The sequence below is a fragment of the Hypomesus transpacificus genome, unplaced genomic scaffold (assembly GCF_021917145.1).
Source record: "Hypomesus transpacificus isolate Combined female unplaced genomic scaffold, fHypTra1 scaffold_42, whole genome shotgun sequence".
Taxonomy (NCBI): Eukaryota; Metazoa; Chordata; class Actinopteri; order Osmeriformes; family Osmeridae; genus Hypomesus; species Hypomesus transpacificus.
Window position 1 is genome coordinate 194,959 of NW_025813938.1, and position 24,343 is coordinate 219,301.

Genomic DNA, 24,343 nt, shown 5'->3' on the forward strand with positions numbered 1-24,343 from the left:
CACTTGGTGATTAGTTGAAACTTCACAAATTCATCACATCAACAGTAATGTGGATGAAATATTAATCATTGGCCAAACCTTCAACTGTGGGTATAAGGGGGAAAACATCTGCCGCATATAGGAAAGACAGCTGTGTGCTAGGGCTGCTCTTCCTGCCTGCAAACTGGGCTACAAACCTTGTACAGAGCATCCACCTTCAGGGTGAAGCCGTCCACACCTGGCATGCCTGTCATGGCCTGCAGGTCGGGAACATCCGACGCAAAGTTGGCCTCGAAGGGGACATCGTGGAAATACCTGTCACACACGTCTGGCTGCTTGCGATCCTGTGGAGGCAAAACTCAAGTGACCACCACATCCCTACAGCAGCAACACCCTCTGTACATGCAGGAGCACAGCCAGGTCTGCTAACAACTACAACCCTAACCCCAACCCTAACCCTACCCTAACCCTAATCCTGCCCCACAGGAGCCTGGAACCAGTAGAACCTGGAACTGGTAAACGGGCTGTCATGGCAGATGACATACCACGGTTTAAGATGCAGCTCGTATCAAACTCACAATCCAACCATGGGGACAGGATACTTAGATCTAGAACATTCTAGAGATCCTTCTACCTCTTCACAGCAAGAACCAGGCTTACTGTGTTACGCCTCATCATGGAACACCAGACTACTGGTCAACAGGAGGGTTTGTTGGTATTCACATCCTCATGAGGGGGTTTGATTCATCCCTGAGGGTGGAAGCAGCTCTGTTGTGTTGTGTGAGAGCGAGAGAGCATCTTTACCAGCAGCAGGAACCTGTGTTTGAGGTGCTTGTTGGGTTGGATACAGCCGTACTGAGGCCCCTCGTTGTACAGGGTTCCTGTGGGGTCAAAGAACGGCACGTAGCCGTCTCGGCCCGTACACAGGTACACTTTCTCTAGCTGCAGCTTGTAGGCTGCGTTCAGGTTCTGCTCCGGGTTCCACAGCACCCTGCCATACAGGGTCTGACCTGTGGGGGCAGCACAGGGAGACATCACAACCATGCGTCTCTACCAGCTCACTACAACCTTACCCCTTACAGCACCCTTAAAGCACTTTATTACAAACTTGTCACTCAGACTGTAACAAACACTGAAAGGGACAACTGACGTTTGTTAAAGTTTGAAATCCTCCCTAGCAGGCGTGTAGCTCCTCCCTACCCATGGAGAAGGCCCCCTTGTAGTCCAGCTCAGCCACGGACATGTCTGCTGAGGCTGGGTCCAGCATGAAGATCTTCTCGTTGTTGCACAGCTGAAACTCTGTGTTGAGGGAGTAGACCACGGGGACTGGGCGGTTGGTCTGCTGGAAGGCGATGGGCACCAGGAACCTTTCAACCAGGAGAGACACCCCAGGGGACCCTTTATGATGATGCACAACATCGAAGACCCAAGGCAGATGATAACAAATACAAAATACATTTGATGCACTTTATTCACCTCCCTTGAATGGGGAGACTGCATTTTGAGGCAGTGCATCAAGGTTTTTGTGTGGGTGTTTTGCATTAAGGTGTGTGTGTGTGTGGGGGGGGGTGTTTTGCATTAAGGTGTGTATGTTTTGCATCAGTACTGGTCCTAGCACATTTGGTGTCCTAGGCAAGATTTATCACCAGCACCCCCCCCTAGGCAGCTGCCTATGTGGCCTGTAGGAAGGAGTAGCCCTGTTTTGCATGAAGGTGTGTTTGATGTGACAGAGAGCCTGGTGGTGTGTGTGGAGACGCACTTCTCGGGGGCGTGGGCAGTGCAGGACAGGGGCTTGTCCCCCGGGTCCAGCCAGGGCTGGGTGGGCTGGGCCGTGCAGGGGAGCAGGAACACCGTGTACTCCCCAGAGTAGTCCTTCCTAGAACACACACGACACGTCAGGGAGCCCACACACTCACATGACAGATTGGACATTTGTAATAAGAGAGGAAGCACACAACAAGTGAAGGTTAAATGTTTCACAGCCTTCTCTTTTCAGAGAGCGTAGATTGGCGAGGGAATTACGCAGAATAGCAAGACTCAGAACTGTCTGTCTCTGACACCAGGTGCAACTACAGATTCCAAGTCCCGATCGACATGCGCCATTTGAGCCGTAATGAGGCCCAGCACTTCCAGCCCTCTCTATGGTCATGGCTGCAACTGAGTGTCCTCCGCAGCACTACCTGCTGTACGAGCTGGTGGCCCTCCACAGCTGGTACGGGGAGTCGAAGGACTGGGCGCTCCACAGAAGCTGCAGGTGGAACTCTACCCCCCCCAGGTGGTCTGGAGCCAGCAGCTGGGACTTGTGCCCCGGCAGGGTGTGGTGCTCTGGGACGAACTGACCTGGGGATTAGATGTATATATATTTAATTATATATAATGTAAGTGTATATAATTATATATATACATATGTATATAAATGTGTAAGATGCTCTACCAACCTTTTCACAATACAGCCAGAGACTGTATTAAGCACAAACAGTGTTGTGCAGACTATAAAGTATTCTGTTTGTACATAATAGCCACAAGACTGAGGCCTCACCTCTGAATTTGGCGTGGGTCTTGAAATCTATCACCAGTCGGCCATCGTCTTTGATGTAGATCCTGATGATCTGCAGCCTGGCTGAGAGCACACTGTCTGTCTGGATGCCTGTGGGAGGAGAGGACACAGCTGCTACCACAGCTCTCTGACAGAGGGACAGCTAGGTCAGGGTCAGGGTTAGAGGGCGGGTGTTGTGTAGAGGGGGGGGTCAGGGCGGATGTTGTGTAGAGGGGAGGTTAGGGTTAGAGGGCGGGTGTTGTGTAGAGGGGGGTCAGGGTTAGAGGGCGGGTGTTGTGTAGAGGGAGGTTAGGGTTAGAGGAGGAGTGAGACTGACCGGTCCTCCAGAGCACGGTGTCGTAGAAGAAGGAGAACTCCATCTCGGTGTGGTGCTCCAGGGAGGCCCAGCCCCGCGGCGCAGTAACATAGATGTAGGACACATGCAGAGGAACCTGCACCGTCAGGAAGGACTGGGCCGAGTCACGCACCTGAGACACACAGCAACATACACCTTATACACATTCATATATACAGTCAGATACACCTTATACACATTCATATATACAGTCAGATGCACCTTATACACATTCATATATACAGTCAGATATACATCTGCTAAACACAGAACTGAAACATGACACAGGCTAGGACAGTGCAGTGTGCTCTCTCCTCCACTAGAGGGCGCTGAGTACCTGGAAGTCGGCCGTGACGGACCCTCCGCAGACGTCGATGAGCTCTGTCATGTCGTAGTAGGCGTCGAACGTCCAGATGCAGTTCTTCAGGTTGAGGTGCTTGTACAGCTGAAGGCTCCGGGGCTCACGCACGCTGGGGTTGAACTGGTACGGCCGGTCGTAGCCGGGGCCCAGAGAGATGCTGTCCAACGACACGTCATCCAGGAAGCCCGCTTCTACGATACACAGGGGAGAGATGAGCTGTTTTAAGGATGACTTGGGTATCACTGTTGATCAATGGATTTGGAGATGATAATCCACTAACTCAGATGACTGTCGTGTGTGTGTGGTTGAGGTGTATTCCAGTAGTTCTGTGTGTTCTAAAGTGTGTGTGTGTGTGCTGCTGGTACCACGCTCACCAGAGATCCCCTGCAGGTCTTTGAGGGTGACCAGATTGGAGCAGACGTGCTGCTGCCTGTATATGGACTCAGACAGCAGGAAGTGCAGGTTGTGGAGGGGCATGGTGGACACTAGGGGCAGCATGCCGTCCTGGTGGGGGATCTGCACAGAGATGTGGATCCTGCAGAGGAAGAGAGCACCAGCTGCTTCACACCACACAGTCATGGCCAAATGTAGGAGATTCGGAAAGATGATTCAGAGCAGAGCCATGCTAGTCACCGTGCTGGCACCGCAGGCCCTGTCCTTACCGGTTGGGGTGCTCCTTGTGCTTCACGTCCAGATACTTGAGCGTGGCGATGAAGGACTGGGCCTGGAAGCCGCGGGCAGTCCCTGTGGTGACGGGGGTGTGGCAGATGGAGCCGTCGGTGCCGATGGTGAGGATGTTGCTCCTCAGCGGGGTGCCCGGGTGTCCCGCCCGGTCCCGCGCCTGCGCCACACAGCGCACGTGGAAGCGGCGGCTGAAGTAGATGCTGTCCAGCACCTGGAGACACCGCAGTGTGATACACAGGCTACGGTATGGAGGCAGACTCACACACGAGCAGTGTCAGATACACACACACACTCACCATGTGATTGACGCTGGTGAAAGGTGTGTTATCGGTGACGGTCTCGAAGGGGGAGCGGGCCCCACTGGCGTCGGTGGGCGCGGCCACCTCCCAGCTGAAGTGGACGGAGGTCTGGTTGATCCCAGCCTCCTCACAGCGCTGCCGGGTTACCGGGAACCCGGGGTAGTGGGGGTCGCAGGGCGTCACACACACCAGTGGGTACCCTGGGGAGGCAGTGTTCTTACTGCCCTCCTTGGTGACCTCCTGGACGCTGTCATAGTCAGCGAGGGAGACCACCTGGGGGAGGGAGGGAAGATAAGGAGAGTGTGGGAAAAGAGAGGGAGAGAAAGAATGATGGAGAGAAAAAGAGATGGCAAGAAGGCGGGAGAAAGACAGAGACACGTTGTCAGTACTCCTCCTTCGCTCAGCTGGCAAGAAAGAGTTTCTTATGTTGGGGGATTTCTGTACCAGAAACAAAGTTGGCCCTCAAACTCATGTAGGTCACTACATTGTGCATGTATCATTTTTTTATTCATAACTCTATTTTTACAAGGCTCCTGCAACTACAATAGCTTCCATCTATCATCATCATTCATCACACCAGATTCCCCCTGCTTTCAACCCTAGGTTTTTTGTCCCCATTCTTGTGGAACAACTTTCACAAGACCTCAGATCAGATGTATATGATGCCCTGGGGTCATTTTAGGCAGCTGAACAAGAATGGTTACTAATGAATGTGTGAGGGAGCATCTGTAGTGTCATTATCCAGAGCGGCAGATGTTCTGACAGGATGTGCCCTCTAACTGTAAGCACACTATAAATACAGGCTAATGATGTTGTGCAGCAGAACTGGAAAGAAAGTTCAGGTGCATTTATATTTGTGTTAAATATCTGTCCAACTGTCCAACTGTCCAACTGTCCAACTGTCCAGCTGTCCAACTGTCCAACTGTCCAACTGTCCAGCTGTCCAACTGTCCAGCTGTCCAACTGTCCAACTGTCCAGCTGTCCAACTGTCCAACTGTCCAACTGTCAAACTCACGATGGGCGTCGCCGGGAGGATGAGACTGCCTGCAGCCTCCTGGTCCAGGATGGTGACCGTTGCCGTGGTGATCTCTCCAAGCACCGCCTCCACAGGGTCATCGGGCCCCAGGACCAATGAGAAGGACTCATGCCACTCCCGGTCCTCATTGGACAGAATCTCCACCTTGAACAGGATGTGGTCCATTCCTGAACAACAATATTAAGATTTGAAAAGGAGATAATATCATCCATGAACAAAACCAGAGACTAGCCAACCCAGAGACTAGCCAAGCCAGAGACTAGCCAAGCCAGAGACTAGCCAAGCCCCTGAAGGTCTCGCTGTCTCAGGACCAACAACCCTGCAGCTATCTCCCTACAGAGGCTCAGGCAGACCCAGGCAGAGACCAGGTACTGACCCGGGGTGAACTTCAGCACGCGGCTCTTGGGGTTGTAGTCGATGCCTGACTGGGCGGAGCCGTCCCTAGTGCTGCAGCGCACCTTGGAGGTGCGGTCCTGGTCGCCCCGCCGGAACACCTTGATGCTGAGAACCTCCACGCCGTCCGGGCCAGGGGGCTCACGCACCTGGTAGGAAGCCTGCTCAAACTGGACGCTGGGTGCTGGGGGCAGGAGAGGACAGCACGGCTTACACACGTGAGAGATGACATGTGGTCACTTTACACTGACCTTGACGCTGACCACCAAAATACTGTTAAAACTACTAGTACTCCTCTCTCATTCACAGTGGACTAATAGTGCTCATTACATTACATTTACATGTATTCATTTAGCAGACGCTTTTATCCAAAGCGACTTCCAAAAGAGAGGTTTACAAAGTGCATAGGTCACTGATCATAACATTGAAGTAGCCCCAAAACATTGCGAGTACCCAAAACATATAGTAATATTGTGAACAACCAAAATAAGTGCCAAAGGGAAGAACCATAAGGGCATGTAGTTAAACAAGTTACAATTAAACAACATGAACCGCTATAAGTGCAAGTGTACCTGTAGAAAAACAAGCAGCAATAAAAACAATATATCACAGCAAGTACAAAAATGTAACTCAGTTACCACTAACCACAAGAGCAACAAGTCTCTAAGCAAGAGTCGTTGTGATCCTTGAGGAAACTAACAATCGGGTCCCACCTCTCTCACTCACAGTGCAACTCTGTTGAAGACACACATGTACCCACTTCTGATCCTCAATCTACTGCTGCACTTTCTATTTGCACGTTGCTTTGGATAAAAGCATCGCTGAATGAAACTAAATCAAAGCGTGACAGAGCGTGAGCTCACCGTCCTCGTCGTTGGTGATGGTCACCGTGACAATGTCGCTAACGCCCACCATGGCGCCAGTCCAGTGTTCTCCCAGTGGCGTCCCAAGATGCACCTGGAACTCCTCCTCGGGCTCGAAGACAGAGTCATCGTTGATGTGGACAGTGCAGTTCTTCACCTGCCGGGAGCACACACACGGTTCTGCTCTACGCTCCACACTCGTACATCACTTACAGGATCAGACATAAAACACCCTCATAAAAAGTCTGCTTTTCTGTCTGAAAACCTTGGCTGATCTCTAAAATACTAGGCGATAAAACCCCTTCTATCATTCAAGCTGCTGTGTTCTTTTGTCCATTTCTTCAAGTGGTGCTGACCTGACATGCCAGCTATTTCATAACAAGTGTCTCCATATAAATCCCCTCAAATAAAGTACTTTCATAAATGTTTATAGCCCGTATATCCATCTCTGGGTTCCCCCGCCCACCTTCTCCCCCTTCAGGAAGGTGATGCGGGACTCGTCTGCGTTCCTCCGCTCCTGGAAGTCGTCCATCACCATGGCGGAGGAGGTGCGTGTGAAGCAGCGCACGGACGAGGTGACGGCCAGGTCCCCGGAGCGGAGGACGGGGATGTGCAGCACGCTGTCCCTCTCCTTCACCACGTACGACGTCTTCTCAAACTGCATGCTGGGAACTGAGGGCAGAGTCAGTGGTTTGAATGACATCCTCCATACCCATGACCACTGTGTTTGGGATGAAGTGTGTATTATTATTGTTCATGTACATACTGTCCTGGAAGGAGTCTGTGATGATGACGTCAGCCTGTGATGGCTCCAGCAGCACGGCACCCTGTGGAGAGCTGAGGAACACGATGAAGGACTCTGAGCCCTCGATGGCCGGGCTCTGGATGTCGTCCACGATGGTGAGGCTGCACGTCTGACAGGAAGAGGAAGAGGACCTGAACGCTGCTGCTTATATTCATCTACATATCTAGATCTCTATGTGTACAAGTATACCATAGTTACACATATCCAGGCCCAGAAAAGGGTCGATTTTAAAGTCACAGTAACTTCTACGTTGTACGCATTACTGCTAAAAAAATGAATGATTTAAAGTTGAAAGAAATAGATAAATCTAATGTATATGTGAGCAGTGTTGTACCTCCTGTGTTGTGCCGGGTCTGAACTCCACCTTCTTGGAGCTGGGGATGTAGTCGACCCCGGGGGTGGCAGAAGGGGGGCTGGAGGGGCGCGTGGCACACCACACCGACGCCAGCGAGGAGACATCACTGCCCTGACGCAGCACCGGGATCTCTATGGTGCCTGGAGGAGGGGAACACATCTGTTAGTAAAGAGTGTCTACACACATCTGAAAGAGTTTACTATTCACTGTCTATTCACACATTTGGATCAGTTAGGGCATGACTTGAACAATCATATTTTTAGGAAACTAAGCATAGCTAAGTGATTCAGAAAGATGACGGAAAAATCTTGGGAGAAGCACAGTGACTGACACTGAAAGAGGTTTGACAAGACAAAATGGGTCCCCTAAAGGATCTAAAATAACATCCTTCAAAAGGCCTCCTCTTCCTCCCAGCGCTTACCGGCATCCTCGCTGAATGTGAACGTGGCGTTGCCGAGGGAGACGGTGGAGGCGTCATTGGGCCCGTCGATGACCACGGTGGCCACGGTGATGTCGCCCATGCGGGTGTTGTCGGAGGCGTCTGCCAGCACCAACTCAAACTCCTCTGAGAGCTCGTACTCGCTGTCGTCCACCAGCCGCACGTCGCAGGTGGACATGCTGATGCCGGGGCCGAAGATGAGGCGGCTGTCCCGGGTCATGCCGCGGGTCTGGAAGTCGGAGCCAGACTCCAGGCCCTGCAGGCTGCTGCCCTGGGCAGACTGGCCCACCGTGTAGCACACAGCTGACACCGTGCTGGACGTGTCACCTGGGGAAGGGGGGCATTAGTGTGTAAAATCACTAAGGTTTTTTATTGAGCACAAACATTAGTTTGACTAGTGAAGTATGCAGATAGGTTCCAGGTAGACTCAGGAGCCTGAACATGGTCCTACTAGAAGCTGAACACTGTCCTACTAGAAGCTGAACACTGTCCTACTAGAAGCTAAACACTGTCCTGCTAGAAGCTGAACACTGTCCTACTAGAAGCTGAACACTGTCCTACTAGAAGGTGAACACTGTCCTACTAGAAGCTGAACACTGTCCTACTAGAAGCTGAACACTATCCTACTAGAAGGTGAACACTGTCCTACTAGAAGGTGAACACTGTCCTACTAGAAGCTGAACACTGTCCTGCTAGAAGGTGAACACTGTCCTACTAGAAGGTGAACACTGTCCTACTAGAAGCTGAACACTGTCCTACTAGAAGCTGAACACTGTCCTGCTAGAAGGTGAACACTGTCCTGCTAGAAGCTGAACACTGTCCTACTAGAAGCTGAACACTGTCCTGCTAGAAGTTGAACACTGTCCTACTAGAAGCTGAACACTGTCCTGCTAGAAGCTGAACACTGTCCTACTAGAAGCTGAACACTGTCCTACTAGAAGGTGAACACTGTCCTGCTAGAAGCTGAACACTGTCCTACTAGAAGCTGAACACTGTCCTACTAGAAGGTGAACACTGTCCTGCTAGAAGCTGAACACTGTCCTACTAGAAGCTGAACACTGTCCTACTAGAAGGTGAACACTGTCCTACTAGAAGGTGAACACTGTCCTACTAGAAGCTGAACACTGTCCTACTAGAAGGTGAACACTGTCCTACTAGAAGGTGAACACTGTCCTGCTAGAAGCTGAACACTGTCCTACTAGAAGCTGAACACTGTCCTACTAGAAGGTGAACACTGTCCTGCTAGAAGCTGAACACTGTCCTACTAGAAGCTGAACACTGTCCTACTAGAAGCTGAACACTGTCCTACTAGAAGGTGAACACTGTCCTACTAGAAGCTGAACACTGTCCTACTAGAAGGTGAACACTGTCCTACTAGAAGGTGAACACTGTCCTACTAGAAGCTGAACACTGTCCTACTAGAAGGTGAACACTGTCCTACTAGAAGGTGAACACTGTCCTATTAGAAGCTGAACACTGTCCTACTAGAAGGTGAACACTGTCCTACTAGAAGGTGAACACTGTCCTGCTAGAAGGTGAACACTGTCCTACTAGAAGCTGAACACTGTCCTACTAGAAGGTGAACACTGTCCTGCTAGAAGGTGAACACTGTCCTACTAGAAGGTGTTGACCCCTGACCTGTCCTTTCCACAGGGACGTGGATAAAGCCAGAGCTCTCATTGGCGTGGAAGGTCTTCTTGTGGAACTGCAGCGTGGGCTCGTCCTCTGTGTCATTGATGAGGACGCTGGCACGCGTCACCTGACCCAGCAGTGCGTACGCAGGCAAGCTCAGCTCCACCTGGAAGCTCTCCACGCCCTCAAACACCTGGTCGTCATTGATGATGATGGTGCACACCTTGGTGTCCTCACGCTCATCAAATTGCACCTGCGGGTGGAGGCAAAGAAACGAGGCTAAAACAGTCTTCATAACTAGGCCCCAGCGTTCATAACTAGGCCCCAGTGTTCATAACTAGGCCCCAGCGTTCTTAACTAGGCCCAGTGTGAGCGTTCAGAGCTGGTGTGTATAGCGGAGGCGTACCTGCCCAGCATACTCGACGTAGTCTAGCTGTCCGGGCCGGGCACCCAGGCCTGCGGTGGCGCTGCCCTGCTCTGTGCGGCACAGCACGATGGCGTACTGGTTCAGGTTCCCTGTCCGCTTCACCGTCACCGCCACCGTGCCTGCCTTCTCACTCACGTTGTAGCTGAGACACACAGGAGCACAGCATGTCACTCACGTCTACACAACACGGATGTTTACTGAGACTGAATTCATACAATTGTGTTGATTGTTTATACAACACTCAACATTCAGTTGAAATTTGTTTTTAGTTCTGGGTATTTTCATGAATATGAAGCTGACCTTTGATACATTAATCATATAGCATCTAGTACCCAACAGTGTGCACACATGTATGTAACGTGTGCAAACACAGCTGGAACACGTATGAAGCGTGGTGACGTCTCACCTCTTGTGCTGGAAGCTGATGAGAGACCACTGGATGTGGAACACGTTGTCTCGGACCACGTTGGGCTTGCTATCTTTCACCAGAAACCTGAACAGGTCCATGGTCTCCTGGGAGGCCTCCTGACGCAGCACGTAGCGCACCAGGCCCAGGTTGATGTCGGCTGGGAGACGAGGGACACGTTACAACAACCTGGAGGACTCAGGGTTTGTCGTATGAATGTACTTGAGACGGCAGGTGTGCAGAGATAAGCTGCTCTAACTGCTTTTCCTGCCAGTCCCACTAGTGTTGGGTACCTTGAGTGAACGTGGAGATTGGGGAGCCAGGTTTGAGCTTGCTCTCCAGGAAGCCATGTTTGGGCTCTGTGGTGACCTGGTACACCAGCTGGCCATCCTCCGTGTCTGGGTCCATGGTCAGCAGCTCCTTCTTGGAGATCAGGTTGGTGGCCTGGACAGTACACACACAAACAAACACACACATGACTGAAAAAAGCAACAAAATAAAGAAAATAGCATTCTGTAATGTGAAAATTGTTAATATTTCATGATTTTCCAACAAGTCACCTTGTTGTCCATGTACTCCAGCCACTGCAGGCCCAGGTTGGTGACGATACGAGGGGTGCCGTCGTCTACAGGGAGAATCTCAATCTTAAACTTTTGAGGAGCAGCTGTCATGACCTACAGAAGGGAATTACACAGAACAGGTGCATTCAGACACTGTTTGGGAAAGAGTCTGCAGGCAAACTATTTACATTTTTTCACTATGTTCAAAACCCAATGTTTGCTGTATTTTCTAAAGAGAAAATGTTGTCAACAAAAGTTACAGTCTACTGAGGAACTCACAGATGTGCTGTCAAATTCTAATTTAAAACAGAAGTATAAAACAGCAAGAGAAACAGGAAAGAGGCCTACACACCCCTAAACACACCTACACACACCTACACACACCTACACACCTATACACCCCCACACACACACACACCTATACACCCCCACACACAGACACCTCTACACACACACCTACACAGACACACACACACAGGTCACCTCCTTCCCGTCGTCCTCCACCATGAAGAAGTGGTTGGTGCCGTCTGCCACAGTGAAGCTGAAGTGGTCCTTGAGGGAGTTGCTGCCATCGTGGTTGTAGCTGACGCGGTTCTGGTACACGTCCTCCATGGAGAAGCTGCTGGTCTGTCTGTAGTGCTGCCCGCTGCTGGTCCGCTCGATGGTGCCGTGACGCGGGGCCTGGACCACCGTGAAGATGATAGAGTCCTCCTGGAAAGGGGGAAGAGGAGGAGAGGAGGAGGAGAGGAGGAAGGGGAGGAGAGGAGGAGAGGAGGTGGGAGAGAGGAGGGGAGGAGAGGAAGAAGAGGAGGGGGAGAGGAGGAGGGAGAGAGACGGAGGGGGAGGAGAGGAAGAAGAGGAGGGGGAGAGGAGGAGGGGGAGAGGAGAGGGGGAAGAGGAGGAGGCGGAGATGAGGAGAGGAGGAGGAGGAGAGATACAGAGTAAAAACATTTGAGTGAAAGAGTTCAAAACAGGGAAGAAAGTGATTCAGACAAGACTGAAGATGAGGAGGCAAACAGTTCTGATCTTATTTTAGAAAATGAAGGGCGCTCAGAGATTCCGTGAGATAACATAACAATTTTCTTCAGAGGATTTTTAAGTGTGGAACCTTGTCTTTTATGTCTGGCATCTCTTTCTCTCTCTGGCATCTCTCTCTTGTCTGGCATCAGCTCAAGTAGCTACACAGATTAAATATTGAATACAAGAGCCAAAAGAAAACTTCCCTAGGTTTAGGGTAAGTAATGTGCTGCACTTTAATGGTAAGTACACTACAAACATGATTGACATGATTACACAGGCAGACTAGTGTGTAGTATGTGTGTACTAGTGTGTAGTATGTGTGTACTAGTGTGTAGGATGTGTGTACTAGTGTGTAGTATGTGTGTCTGTCCTCCAGGGGGCCGACCTCCCTCACCTCCGTGTCTGCGTCTGTGGCCTTCAGCTCAAACTCTGTGATGGTCTTCCTCACGCCCTCCTGCACCCTCATCCCCGGGATGCGCAGCAGCGGCAGGGAGTCGTCCAGCGGACGCAGCGTGATGGAGAACGTTTGGGACACCTGAGCACCAGAACACACTGTCACGACTCATCTAGTACCATCCCAGTATCAGGGACCCAGTATAGCTACAGGTTAGGGTTAGTGTAGGGTTAGGGTTAGGGTTAAGTACCTCGTTAACTCCGTCCGACACGGTGAAGGAAAACTCATCGGCGTGCTTCTCCTCCTCGCTGGTGTGAACGTACTGGACCCCTCGAGACGCCAGGTCAGCCTGCGTGAAACTGCTGATGCCCGTTCCTGGGTGTGTGTGTGTGAGTGAGTGGAGGAGTGTGCGGGGGAGTTGTAGGTTAGATTAGCTGTATTACAGAACGATACATCCACAGTAAAAACATTCACACATTTAGTCTAAAAAAACTAGACATACTTCATACAAACAAAGACATTCCAGAACGAGTTCACACCCAGCATGCCCCATGTCTCCTAGAAGCACACAGCATCAACTAGTCAACAAACATTTGATTTAGCTAACTTCGTCCATTACATTTTCCCTGTTTCATTCATAGAGCCGTGTTGGAGCTGTGCCTCTCCACCCCAGCCAGCAGAGGGCAGGCTGGGAGGAGCTGGGAGGATTACTGACACAATGCTCAGGTTAGAGGAGATACTGAATTATGTGTAAATGTATGGAATGTTAATACACAGCAATGTTCCTGCATATTTCAGGTATGAAACCTTACTTCAACAGAAGGGTATCAAGAGAAGGCATCATTAGAATGCATGAATGACTCAGAGACTTGAGAACTCTCTGGTCTGTCAGGGTAGCTCACTCCAACACCACACATTCAACAGCATCACTTCCACGCTTTCTATTGGATCATTTCCATATTAAAATGTTTACAGTACAATGTTGGGGTGTGATTCCATTTCAAACACAGATACACACAAACACACAGTCAGTCAGTCACCTGGGTTCCCGACATATTCCAGGCGTCCCAGAGCCGGCTGCTTGGTGACGCGGTACAGCAGCTCGCTGGGCTCACTGTCCTGGTCGCTGGATGACAGCTGCTGCGTGGTTAGCTTCTTCACAGAGTTCTCCTCCAGCACCAGACCCTTGTTCACCAGCACTGAGGGGGGGAGTCGGTCCTCTGGGGGAGAGAGAGGCTTGGTAAGAGACGTGAAAATAAAGAAAGGAAACAAGGAGAATATGATGTGTTTTGGGTTACAAAGACACCAATTGACAGAGAGTGAAAGAGAGGAGAAAATCAAGAAGCACGAGGGATGGAGCGAGAATGAAAGTTGGATCCACCTTGAGGCAGCGCAGCACAAGAGTTACAGAAATAGAATCTGATAAAGAAAAGAGATCAAAAAGAGAAAGTTGAGAGGAGGAGGTGTGTTCCTCCTCCAAGAGATGTACCAAGCACACTGATGATGAAGGGCTGGGCCAGCAGCTTGTTGCCGTCTGGGTCCACCAGGTCAAACCTGAAGGACACACTTCCTCCTGGCTCACCCTTCTCATGTCTGTACTCCAGCAGGCCTGCAGGACACACACACACAAACACACACACTGCTAGCTCATCTCAGAGCTACATCACATCTGGCACAGTCTGTGTAGCACAACATCCAATCCCTCAGACAGTAATATCTAACAGCAGAACGGGATCATCAAAAACCTTGAGAGTTTAGGTTGGTTTAGTTGCTGTTCTATGGATGTAGGTGAAGCCCTTTGACACTCTTGTAAAAAGGCCTCTACAAATAAGATTTGACTTGATTCAAGCGCCAGAGAGAGCATGGGGCGGGGAGCCAGGAGAACCTTTGTTGACGTCCTGCTGGGTGAAGCTGCGCAGGGTTCTGCTGGTGGAGATGGGCTCCTGGTGGCCGCTCCGCCCCAGTAGCAGACGTCCAGCGGACGGGTCCTGGGTCAGAACGTACGACAGCTTCAGGTTGTCTGAGTCCATGTCCGTCCCCCTCAGGTTCTGCTCAGTGATCTTGGAGGACGAGCCTGGGAACACAGCACAGCTCAGTGCTGATGGCCACTCCAGCACAGCTCAGTGCAGTGTTATGTGATTAACATGTCAGATATGACTTGCTATTCGACATCATGAGAAACAGATTGTTGAAATGGTTTCCACCTATCAAAGTTTAAGTTGCTACAGAGACAGGAGACCTGAGGTAACATGTGCTAACAGCCATGCCCTGTCCTGTGTGTGTAACACCTCCGTACCTGAGGCCAGCTGCAGGCCGCGGTTGATGGTCATGCGTGGTCCTTCGCTCCTCCTCAGGTCCATGGTGAACTCCAGGGTCCCAGTCTCGGTGTGGACCCCATCGGTCAAAGAGAAGCCCAGCTGGTCGCTGCCCCCGGTGGCGGTGTCAGGCGTATACACCAGCAGGTGATCCAGCACGTCCTGGTAGGAGAAGGAGGCCCCCTGGGGCAGCACGCGGCCCGCCAGCAGGGGCTGGGAGTAGAACTGGCGCCGCCGCAGCTTCCCTGGGGAGGACGACAGGCTGAGCAGCTGTGTGTGTGCAGCGGACACACTCACACACTCTCACTTGATGTCAATATTGATTTGCTATATATATACTTATACACTTGGTATTAGAAGATAGGGGGTCCATGTATGTGTGCGTTGTAGTACCATAGGAGGGTTTCTTGGTGATGGTGATGACGATCTCGTTGTCAGGAGTGTCGTGGTCCAGGACGTGGAAGGAGGAGTTGGTGATGACCACCCCGGAGTTCTCCTCGACATGAACACTGCTCACAGACACTACAGGCTGCCTGTCCTCCTGGCTCTGGAGCACACACACACACACACACACATGCACACACACACACACACACACACACATGCACACACACACACACACGCACACACACACACACACAAGCACACACACACGCACACACACACACACACACACACACACACATGCACACACATCTTTGTAAGGTCATCAATTCATCTCCAGGTCTGAGCACAGCTAAATGATGGATTTCTGGGGGTAAGATTACTGTGAGGGAGAAATACAGCTGGCTATGCTTTCACACCAACCCCGTAACCATAACAACCACCAAGTGATCAATCACTTCAATCAACCAGGAAAGTCTGAAGTGATATTTATTCACTATAGAAATAGAAATCAAAGTGGAGTTTGGAGCATTTAACATTGACAGACTTGTACGATAATATCTATTATTGCTAGTACTCAAGCAAACTACATTCAAGCAGGTCCATCTGGTTCAGATATGTGGTTCTGTGAGACAGAAGCAGCATCCAGCAGACGTGCTGACGTGCTCACAGACCTGAATGTCCATCAGGATGCTGAAGGCCTCAGTCTGGCTGGAGCCATCACTGATGTAGAATGTGACTGAGTCCTGGGGGGCGCTCTGCTGGGCGTCCTGGACGTAGAAGATGGAGTCTGACGTCAGCTCCTCCACCGAGAACGGGCCCTCCGGGGTAATGACACGTGCTCCACCCTGAGAGCCACCTGGGAGAGAAACCAAGCAGGTGAGGCTGGTGGAGGTGAGGCTGGTGGAGGTGAGGCTGGTGGAGGTGAGACTGGTGGAGGAGAGACTGGTGGAGGTGAGGATGGTGGAGGTGAGGCTAGTGGAGGTGAGGCTGGTGGAGGTGAGGCTAGTGGAGGTGAGGCTAGTGGAGGTGAGGCTGGTGGAGGAGAGACTGGTGGAGGTGAGGCTGGTGGAGGAGAGACTGGTGGAGGAGAGACTGGTGGAGGTGAGGATGGTGGAGGTGAGGCTAGTGGAGGTGAGGCTGGTGGAGGTGAGGCTGGTGGAGGTCAGGCTGGTGGAGGAGAGACTGGTGGAGGTGAGACTGGTGGAGGTGAGGCTGGTGGAGGTGAGGCTGGTGGAGGTGAGGCTAGTGGAGGTGAGACTGGTGGAGGTGAGGCTGGTGGAGGTGAGGCTGGTGGAGGAGAGACTGGTGGAGGTGAGACTGGTGGAGGTGAGGCTGGTGGAGGTGAGGCTAGTGGAGGAGAGACTGGTGGAGGTGAGGATGGTGGAGGTGAGGCTAGTGGAGGTGAGGCTGGTGGAGGTGAGGCTAGTGGAGGTGAGGCTAGTGGAGGTGAGGCTGGTGGAGGAGAGACTGGTGTCATCTGCCCCAGCTGAAGGCCTGTCAGGGTGATGACAGCGCTGTGCAACACGTCAGCCTGCTCACCAGGGGACTCTGCTCACCAGGGGACACTCTGCTCACCAGGACACTCTGCTCACCAGGGGACTCTGCTCACCAGGGGACACTGCTCACCAGGGGACACTGCTCACCAGGGGACTCTGCTCACCAGGGGACTCTGCTCACCAGGGGACACTCTGCTCACCAGGGGACTCTGCTCACCAGGGGACACTCTGCTCACCAGGACACTCTGCTCACCAGGGGACACTCTGCTCACCAGGACACTCTGCTCACCAGGGGACTCTGCTCACCAGGACACTCTGCTCACCAGGACACTCTGCTCACCAGGGGACTCTGCTCACCAGGACACTCTGCTCACCAGGGGACACTCTGCTCACCAGGACACTCTGCTCACCAGGGGACACTCTGCTCACCAGGGGACACTCTGCTCACCAGGACACTCTGCTCACCAGGGGACACTCTGCTCACCAGGACACTCTGCTCACCGGGGGACACTCTGCTGGGCAGGACTCTGACCAGACACTCATCCACCAGCCACAGATCCTCTCTGGTGCTACTTAATGTTACCCTGTGCATGAGTAGCATAGTGTGTGTGTTTGTGTGTGTGTGTGTGTGTGAAGATACACGTAGGCACAGTGTTTGTGTCGGGTGCACCCTTGATTCATGAATAGGTAAAAAAGAAAACAGTAAATCAAAACTAAACAGTTGTGTGTGTGAGACAGCACGTATCTCCACACTGGCCCAGCCATCCCCAGACTCTGTGGCCCTGGGGGGCCAAACCATATGAATGAGTCTCAATCAGTCTGCCTAGCCTGCTGAATACCAATGCCTGCCCCCCCCCCGGGTCCCTCCTCTGGATCAATGCCCTAGCAGACAGGAGAGGAGAGTTCTCCCAGACACATGGAGGGAAGACAGACCCAGACACATGGAGGGAAGACAGACCCAGACACATGGAGGGAAGACAGACCCAGACACATGGAGGGAAGACAGACCCAGACACATGGAGGGAAGACAGACCCAGACACATGGAGGGAAAACAGACCCAGACACATGGAGGGAAGACAGACCCAGACACATGGAGGGAAAACAGACCCAGACACATGGAGGGAAGACAGACCCAGACACATGGAGGGAAGACAGACCCAGACACATGGAGGGAAGACAGACCCATGGTAACACTGTCCGCAGGAGAGTTCCCACCACACACACGTCTGACACAGCCCAGGTGCCCCCAGCCCAGGTGCCCCCAGCCCAGGTGCCCCCAGCCCAGGTGCCTACAGCAGTGCTGACCTGTATGTGTGGTCTCGATGTGGCCGTACTTGGGAGGACTGACCATCCACACCAGCAGCTCACTCCTGGGTGTGTCCACATCGGACACCAGGATGTGATTGGTGGACAGCTGAACCCTCCCCCCTTCCTGGACCTGAAAGCAACCAACCACAGAGCAGACGTCAAATGAAGGGCAACTGTGTGCATCTGACTGAACATCGACATTAGATAGTGGCTAGTTAGCATCAGCTCTGGTTAGTGAGAAAGAGGCTAGTTAGCATCAGCATCTATATACGTAGTGTGTGTGTATCTGTGTGTGTGTATCTGTGTGTGTGTATCTGTGTGTGTGTGTCTGCTGCATACCTTCATGCCGCTGCGTACTGTGACCACAGGTGGCTGGCTGGGCTTGGAAGTGATAGTAATGGTGAACATCTGGTTGTCCAGGCGATTTTTGTCTGCGTCGAACACCACAAAGTGGAAGATGTCTGTGACTGGCTGGTTCCCTGTGTCGAAGGAGGTGACGTACCTGGAGGAAGAGAGGGTTCCTGGATGAAGCTTCAACTTTCCCTGTCCTCCCTCACTTCCTGTTGCTGTTCTGCTGTTTTAACAGCCCACACTGGAGAGGTGCTGCGCTACATCACTCCTGACCCAAAGCATCAGTTCACATCTCTACAATGTAGTAAAAAGCTATGAATAAATACATTTATTCCTTCAAATCTGTTTTAAAAAAGGTACCCACTTTGGTGACACAGTCTGATGAGTCCTTAAGCCTGTGAAGCTTCACTGTAATAATAGGTGATGTGAACATTTCCTCAGAGATTCTTTCATAATGTTAGCGTGCTAATAGCACCAAAGCTAATAGGCTCGGCTCATTATGGAAATGCTGCCAGTTAGCAAGCTGGCTTACACCTCAAAGGAGCCCTATATCGCACAATTGGGAAGTTTAGCCTAAGAGAATTAGCAACGCTAATACATGACAGTAAATCTGCCACAAAATAATGGAAAAAGAACTATGCTAAATATAATTGATATTTAATTGATTGAGATTGTACAGGGCCCTGCAACACTAAGAGAGAATATTTGAATATCTCAACACAAAATGTTATTCTAAATTACAATAAAATGACTTGAGTGAAGAAAGTAGTTTGGAACTAAATCAGCACTTGTTGGTGTGTGTGTTGGTGTGTGTGTTGGTGTTTGTGTGTGTGTGTGAGGGAGTACCGGATGCGTTGCAGCTGGATGTCCTGCATGGTGAAGCTGGAGGAGTCTGTCAGCTCCTGGGGGGAGCCCCTCAGCAGGAGGGTCAGCAGGCCATACATGGGCACCGACACCAGCTGCACCCAGACCTGCTCAGACGACGAGCTGTCGTCCTGCACACACACAACTGCTAGTGTCTGTGTGTGACACTCACAGGTGAGTGTGTGTGCATGTGTGTGTGTGAGAGAGACTCACGGTGTAAGCCAAGTGTGTGGGGGTGATGACGGTGCTGCTCTTCTCCTCCACCTCCAGACTCAGTCGGGCGTGGGGGTCTCTCCTCGGCCCGCCCCCCCCTCCCCCCTGCACCAGCACCTGCACCACGCCCGTCACCATGGACACACCATCGCTTACAGAGACGGTGATGGTGTCGTCGTCGTGGGAGCGGCCGGCATGGCGATACTGCAGGACTCCCCGGGTCACGTCACTGAAGGAGAAGGTGTCACCTGGAGACACACACACTGCTAATACCAGCTGGGTGTGGATGGGTACATATGGGTGTGTGTTGTGTGTATGCTGTGTGTGTTGTGTGTATGCTGTGTGTGTGTGTGTGTATGCTGTGTGTTGTGTTCCTCACCACTCCCCATCTCTGTGTGCAGGTGTGTGTTGAACAGGGTCCCGTAGAGTGGAGCCTCGACCAGCTCAAACTGCAGCTCATCTGGAGACGTATCTGCATCTGATACAGCCAGCTGCTGTCCTCCTGCACACACACACACACACACACACACACACACCACAGAGGATTTAGAGGCTCTGCCCCCAGGGCTAGCCTCCAGGTTTGTGTGTGCGTGTGTATGGTGTGTGTGAGTGTGGTATATGGTGTGTGTGTGTGTGTATGGTGTGTGTGCGTGTGTGTGTGGTGTGTGTGTGTGTGTGTGTGCGTGTGTGTGTGGTGTGTGTGAGAGCTCACCGAGGGCTGCTGTGCCCCCAGGGCTAACCTCCAGCAGGGGGTCCAGGATCAGGAACACAGGAGGCTGCTGGTGATTGGCCAGCAGGTGGATGGAGAAGTCCAGCTCTGGACTGGTGTGGTCCCCATCAGACACTGATACACACACACAGGTTGAAAAGAGACTCATTAAATTGTATACACAGACACACGGACCCTCTCACACACGCATGGACACCCAGATATCCAGTAATGAGCACGTACTCCTTGGAGAGGAAGGTTTTAAAGAGCCCTCTAGGGGGATCGAACACACTTACTGATGTTAACTCACTAAGATGAGATGAATGATAAACCCTATACACTTACTGATGTTAACTCACTAAGATGAGATGAATGACAAACCCTATACACTTACTGATGTTAACTCACTAAGATGAGATGAATGATAAACCCTATACACTTACTGATGTTAACTCACTAAGATGAGATGAATGATAAACCCTATACACTTACTGATGTTAACTCACTAAGATGAGATGAATGATAAACCCTATACACTTACTGATGTTAACTCACTAAGATGAGATGAATGATAAACCCTATACACTTACTGATGTTAACTCACTAAGATGATATGAATGATAAACCCTATACACTTACTGATGTTAACTCACTAAGATGAGATGAATGATAAACCCTATACACTTACTGATGTTAACTCACTAAGATGAGATGAATGATAAACCCTATACATCTCCTTCCAGCAGGAATAGAATTAAAGATTGAAATCAATGCCCATAGTTAGCACAGTCTTCCAGCTAATGCTGCCCCACTACAACAACCACCATCACACTGAAGAAGGAAACAGTATCATCTATAATGAGCTGGGCTGGGTCAGAGCTGACCCCTGACCCTGGTGCTGATGGGATCAGAGGGCTGTGGTGGTCGTTAGCTGGGGTGGTGTGGGCTGAGGTGGGGTGATGTGGGGTATGAGCAGGTTGGAGAAGGGGGAGGATGTTTAGAAGTCAAATGAGAATGTGAAGGAGAGTGTGAAGATGGACATGCAGCTAACCCTAACCACAGCAGGGATCCTGCTAAAGTCCTCAGATACTGAATCTGATTTAGCAACGTCCTGCAGGACACACGAGGGGCTTATAAGATGAGTTCTGTTCTGGGAAAGATACTGTTCCTGAAGTGGAAGTTGACAAAATGTGTGGAACTGTCCTGAAGTGTGTGTGTGTGTGTGTCTGCACGCGCACAAGAGGGAGTGGGGAATAAAGAGAGACACTGAGGGTCTTATTTACTAACATGATTGTGCCCATTTCAGGCTTAAAATAGCGGGTAAAGACATACAACCGTATTTATAAAGGCAGCGCACTTGAGTAAAAACGCAGATTTACCACTGCAGGGAGGGTATAAGGGAAAGTGGGCGTGTGCTGCACAGAGATGGGTGGAGAGGTGTATTTCTTATTTGTAACATGTTAATGTTAGCAGTAACTTAGTAAACCAATATTTCTATCTCATGTTCGCTGACCTTTTTCTTTTCCTCGACTCACCCATGGCGGCAGTAACATGCAGGTGATTTCTCCCGTCTTTTAACAACGCGCTAATTAACACTAAAGGCAGTGTAAGGCGCTGATTGCTCAATGAGGATCTGGTTTTGATAAATACCACGCATCCATGCATAAATACACCGTGTGCTATTTGCGGTTGGGCAAAGGCACAGATTAAGCTGCGGTCACAGTGTTAGTAAATGAGGCCCTGAGAACTTTCTTTTCACTTTTGACTTCCTTTCTTAGGGCGGGTGTGTTTTATGGCCAGCGAGTCCTTGTGGGATTCTAGGTGTGTGTGTGTGTGTGCCTTCACTCCAGTATGTGTAGGAGGCCAGTAAAAGCCTGCCGCCCTAGTGCCACCAGAGAAAGAGAAGCCATCAGTCTTCGCTGCAGACCAATAAACACATCAGGCAGACAGTGGAGGGGTGAGCACCAGGTCAGGAGGATCGGTCAGGGGGAGGAGAGAGGAGGAGGAGAGAGGGGGAGGAGAGAGGGGAGGAGAGAGGGGAGGAGAGAGGGGGGGAGAGAGGGGAGGAGAGAGGGGAGGAGAGAGGGGGGGAGAGAGGGGGAGGAGAGAGGGGGAGGAGAGAGGGGGAGGAGAGAGGGGGGGAGAGAGGGGGGGAGAGAGGGGGGGAGAGAGGGGAGGAGAGAGGGGAGGAGAGAGGGGAGGAGAGAGGGGGGGAGAGAGGGGGAGGAGAGAGGGGGAGGAGAGAGGGGAGGAGAGAGGGGGAGGAGAGAGGGGGAGGAGAGAGGGGAGGAGAGAGGAGGAGGAGAGAGGGGAGGAGAGAGGGGGAGGAGAGAGGGGAGGAGAGAGGGGGGGAGAGAGGGGAGGAGAGAGGAGGAGGAGAGAGGAGGAGGAGAGAGGGGGAGGAGAGAGGGGGAGGAGAGAGGGGAGGAGAGAGGAGGAGGAGAGAGGAGGAGGAGAGAGGGGGAGGAGAGAGGGGGAGGAGAGAGGGGAGGAGAGAGGGGGAGGAGAGAGGGGAGGAGAGAGGGGAGGAGAGAGGAGGAGGAGAGAGGGGAGGAGAGAGGGGGAGGAGAGAGGGGAGGAGAGAGGGGGAGAAGAGAGGGGGAGAAGAGAGGGGGAGGAGAGAGGGGAGGAGAGAGGGGAGGAGAGAGGGGGAGGAGAGAGGGGGAGGAGAGAGGGGAGGAGAGAGGGGGAGGAGAGAGGGGAGGAGAGAGGGGGAGGAGAGAGGGGAGGAGAGAGGGGGAGGAGAGAGGGGAGGAGAGAGGGGGAGGAGAGAGGGGGAGGAGAAAGGGGAGGAGAGAGGGGAAGGAGAGAGGGGGAGGAGAGAGGGGGAGGAGAAAGGGGATGGAGAGAGGGGAGGAGAGAGGGGGAGGAGAGACGGGTGACTCTAAACCCAGTGGGAAAGGAGAAAGCCACCATATAGGAAGAAGATGAAGGGAGGAGGAGAGAGGGGAGTGATTGTCCCCTGCTCTCCAGAACAACAAGGAGAGAATATAGATCTACCTGTGAAATAGACATTCAGGGACTCTGGGAGACCTGTGTTTGGGAAACAAAACATTATAACAGGTTATATTCTGCTTTGACAGATAGGAGTGAGTCAGCCTGAACCCTGCTGGTGTGTGTTTGTATGTGCCCTCACCTATGAAGGAGTACTGGTAGAGCTCCTGGAGGTGGGCGGGGGCTGGGGGAGGGCGGTACTGGATCCTGCCCTGATTGATGTCCTCCTGGCTGAAGGATCGCACTGCTCTGTAGGGTTTGTCTCTGTGCTCCACCACACCTGCACCAACACATTATCATGTTACCACCACTCCTGCATCTAAACATCCTTATGTTCCCTGTCTGCTGTTCTCCTGCTGTGTGTGTGTGTTTGTGTGTGTGTGAGTGTGTTTGGTGTGTCTGTGTGTGTGTGTATGTAGGAGGGCAGGGTACCGTGGCTGGGGGTCAGGGGCTTGGTAATGTTGTAGAGCAGCTTCTCACTAGGAGAGTCAGTGTCCAGAAAGGACAGAGCTGCTGGAGTGATCACGGTCACATGGTCCTCCAGGGCCTGGGGTTGGGGAGGAGGGAACAAATCAAAACATTCATTCATACATGTGTACTAGCAGGTGTGTGGGGAATTCCCCACAAAGGTTCACACACAGGCACATGAGTATATAGAGCCACAGCTGGCACACAGGGAGTGTCCCAGTACGCACCGTGATCTGCAGGTCACAGCTGGGGGCCAGCTGAGGGTGTCCAGGGGTCTGAGCCAGGACGCTCACCGTGAAGGACTGGGCGTCGCTCAGAGAGTCTGGAGAGCCCTCGGTGGACACCTGCAGAGGGACACCGACAGTTGACAACACTTCCTCCTGCATCCTGACCTCCTCCTGACCTCATCCTGCATCCTGACCTCCTCCTGACCTCCTCCTGCATCCTGACCTCCTCCTGACCTCATCCTGTCCTCAGCCCCACACAGGGTAGAGGACCAAGAGAGGAAGAAGATTTGGAGAGAGAGAGAGTTCTGCATCTGGAACAGACTCTCCTCTCTAAGTCAGAAGCAACTTTTACTCGTAAATCCTTCATTTAACGGCCCCAGCTTAACGTGCACCTCAATAGAAGAGCCATAAAACCAACACCTCGTCTGACACAACATCATTTCAGTTTTATTTGATCATCTAAAA

The 24,343-nt window shown here is 51.8% G+C and overlaps 1 protein-coding gene across 5 annotated transcripts in view; it reads right to left on the minus strand.

Annotated features, from left to right (window-relative positions):
• The window catches only part of fras1 (Fraser extracellular matrix complex subunit 1), a 98,541-nt gene that overhangs the window by 1,979 nt on the left and 72,219 nt on the right, over positions 1-24,343 (minus strand). For 3 of the 5 annotated variants that reach the window (XM_047016812.1, XM_047016811.1, XM_047016815.1), the window contains 42 exons: positions 23,879-23,995; positions 23,616-23,730; positions 23,326-23,463; positions 23,190-23,222; positions 20,193-20,324; positions 19,860-19,982; positions 19,481-19,728; positions 19,250-19,398; positions 18,392-18,554; positions 18,050-18,182; positions 15,919-16,103; positions 15,254-15,407; positions 14,842-15,105; positions 14,431-14,619; positions 14,035-14,154; positions 13,586-13,765; positions 12,796-12,920; positions 12,546-12,686; positions 11,615-11,842; positions 11,132-11,245; positions 10,865-11,015; positions 10,572-10,731; positions 10,145-10,307; positions 9,745-9,991; positions 8,089-8,433; positions 7,647-7,807; positions 7,274-7,421; positions 6,974-7,179; positions 6,508-6,664; positions 5,628-5,828; positions 5,231-5,418; positions 4,212-4,487; positions 3,894-4,126; positions 3,606-3,766; positions 3,208-3,422; positions 2,853-3,003; positions 2,519-2,626; positions 2,160-2,319; positions 1,739-1,855; positions 1,180-1,346; positions 784-989; positions 177-323 (listed from right to left, as the gene is read on the minus strand). In XM_047016812.1, coding sequence (XP_046872768.1) covers positions 177-323; positions 784-989; positions 1,180-1,346; positions 1,739-1,855; positions 2,160-2,319; positions 2,519-2,626; positions 2,853-3,003; positions 3,208-3,422; positions 3,606-3,766; positions 3,894-4,126; positions 4,212-4,487; positions 5,231-5,418; positions 5,628-5,828; positions 6,508-6,664; positions 6,974-7,179; positions 7,274-7,421; positions 7,647-7,807; positions 8,089-8,433; positions 9,745-9,991; positions 10,145-10,307; positions 10,572-10,731; positions 10,865-11,015; positions 11,132-11,245; positions 11,615-11,842; positions 12,546-12,686; positions 12,796-12,920; positions 13,586-13,765; positions 14,035-14,154; positions 14,431-14,619; positions 14,842-15,105; positions 15,254-15,407; positions 15,919-16,103; positions 18,050-18,182; positions 18,392-18,554; positions 19,250-19,398; positions 19,481-19,728; positions 19,860-19,982; positions 20,193-20,324; positions 23,190-23,222; positions 23,326-23,463; positions 23,616-23,730; positions 23,879-23,995 — 7,119 coding nt within the window. The remainder of the gene's footprint in view (positions 1-176; positions 324-783; positions 990-1,179; positions 1,347-1,738; positions 1,856-2,159; positions 2,320-2,518; positions 2,627-2,852; positions 3,004-3,207; positions 3,423-3,605; positions 3,767-3,893; positions 4,127-4,211; positions 4,488-5,230; positions 5,419-5,627; positions 5,829-6,507; positions 6,665-6,973; positions 7,180-7,273; positions 7,422-7,646; positions 7,808-8,088; positions 8,434-9,744; positions 9,992-10,144; positions 10,308-10,571; positions 10,732-10,864; positions 11,016-11,131; positions 11,246-11,614; positions 11,843-12,545; positions 12,687-12,795; positions 12,921-13,585; positions 13,766-14,034; positions 14,155-14,430; positions 14,620-14,841; positions 15,106-15,253; positions 15,408-15,918; positions 16,104-18,049; positions 18,183-18,391; positions 18,555-19,249; positions 19,399-19,480; positions 19,729-19,859; positions 19,983-20,192; positions 20,325-23,189; positions 23,223-23,325; positions 23,464-23,615; positions 23,731-23,878; positions 23,996-24,343) is intronic. The other 2 variants (XM_047016813.1, XM_047016814.1) reach the window with 2 other exon arrangements.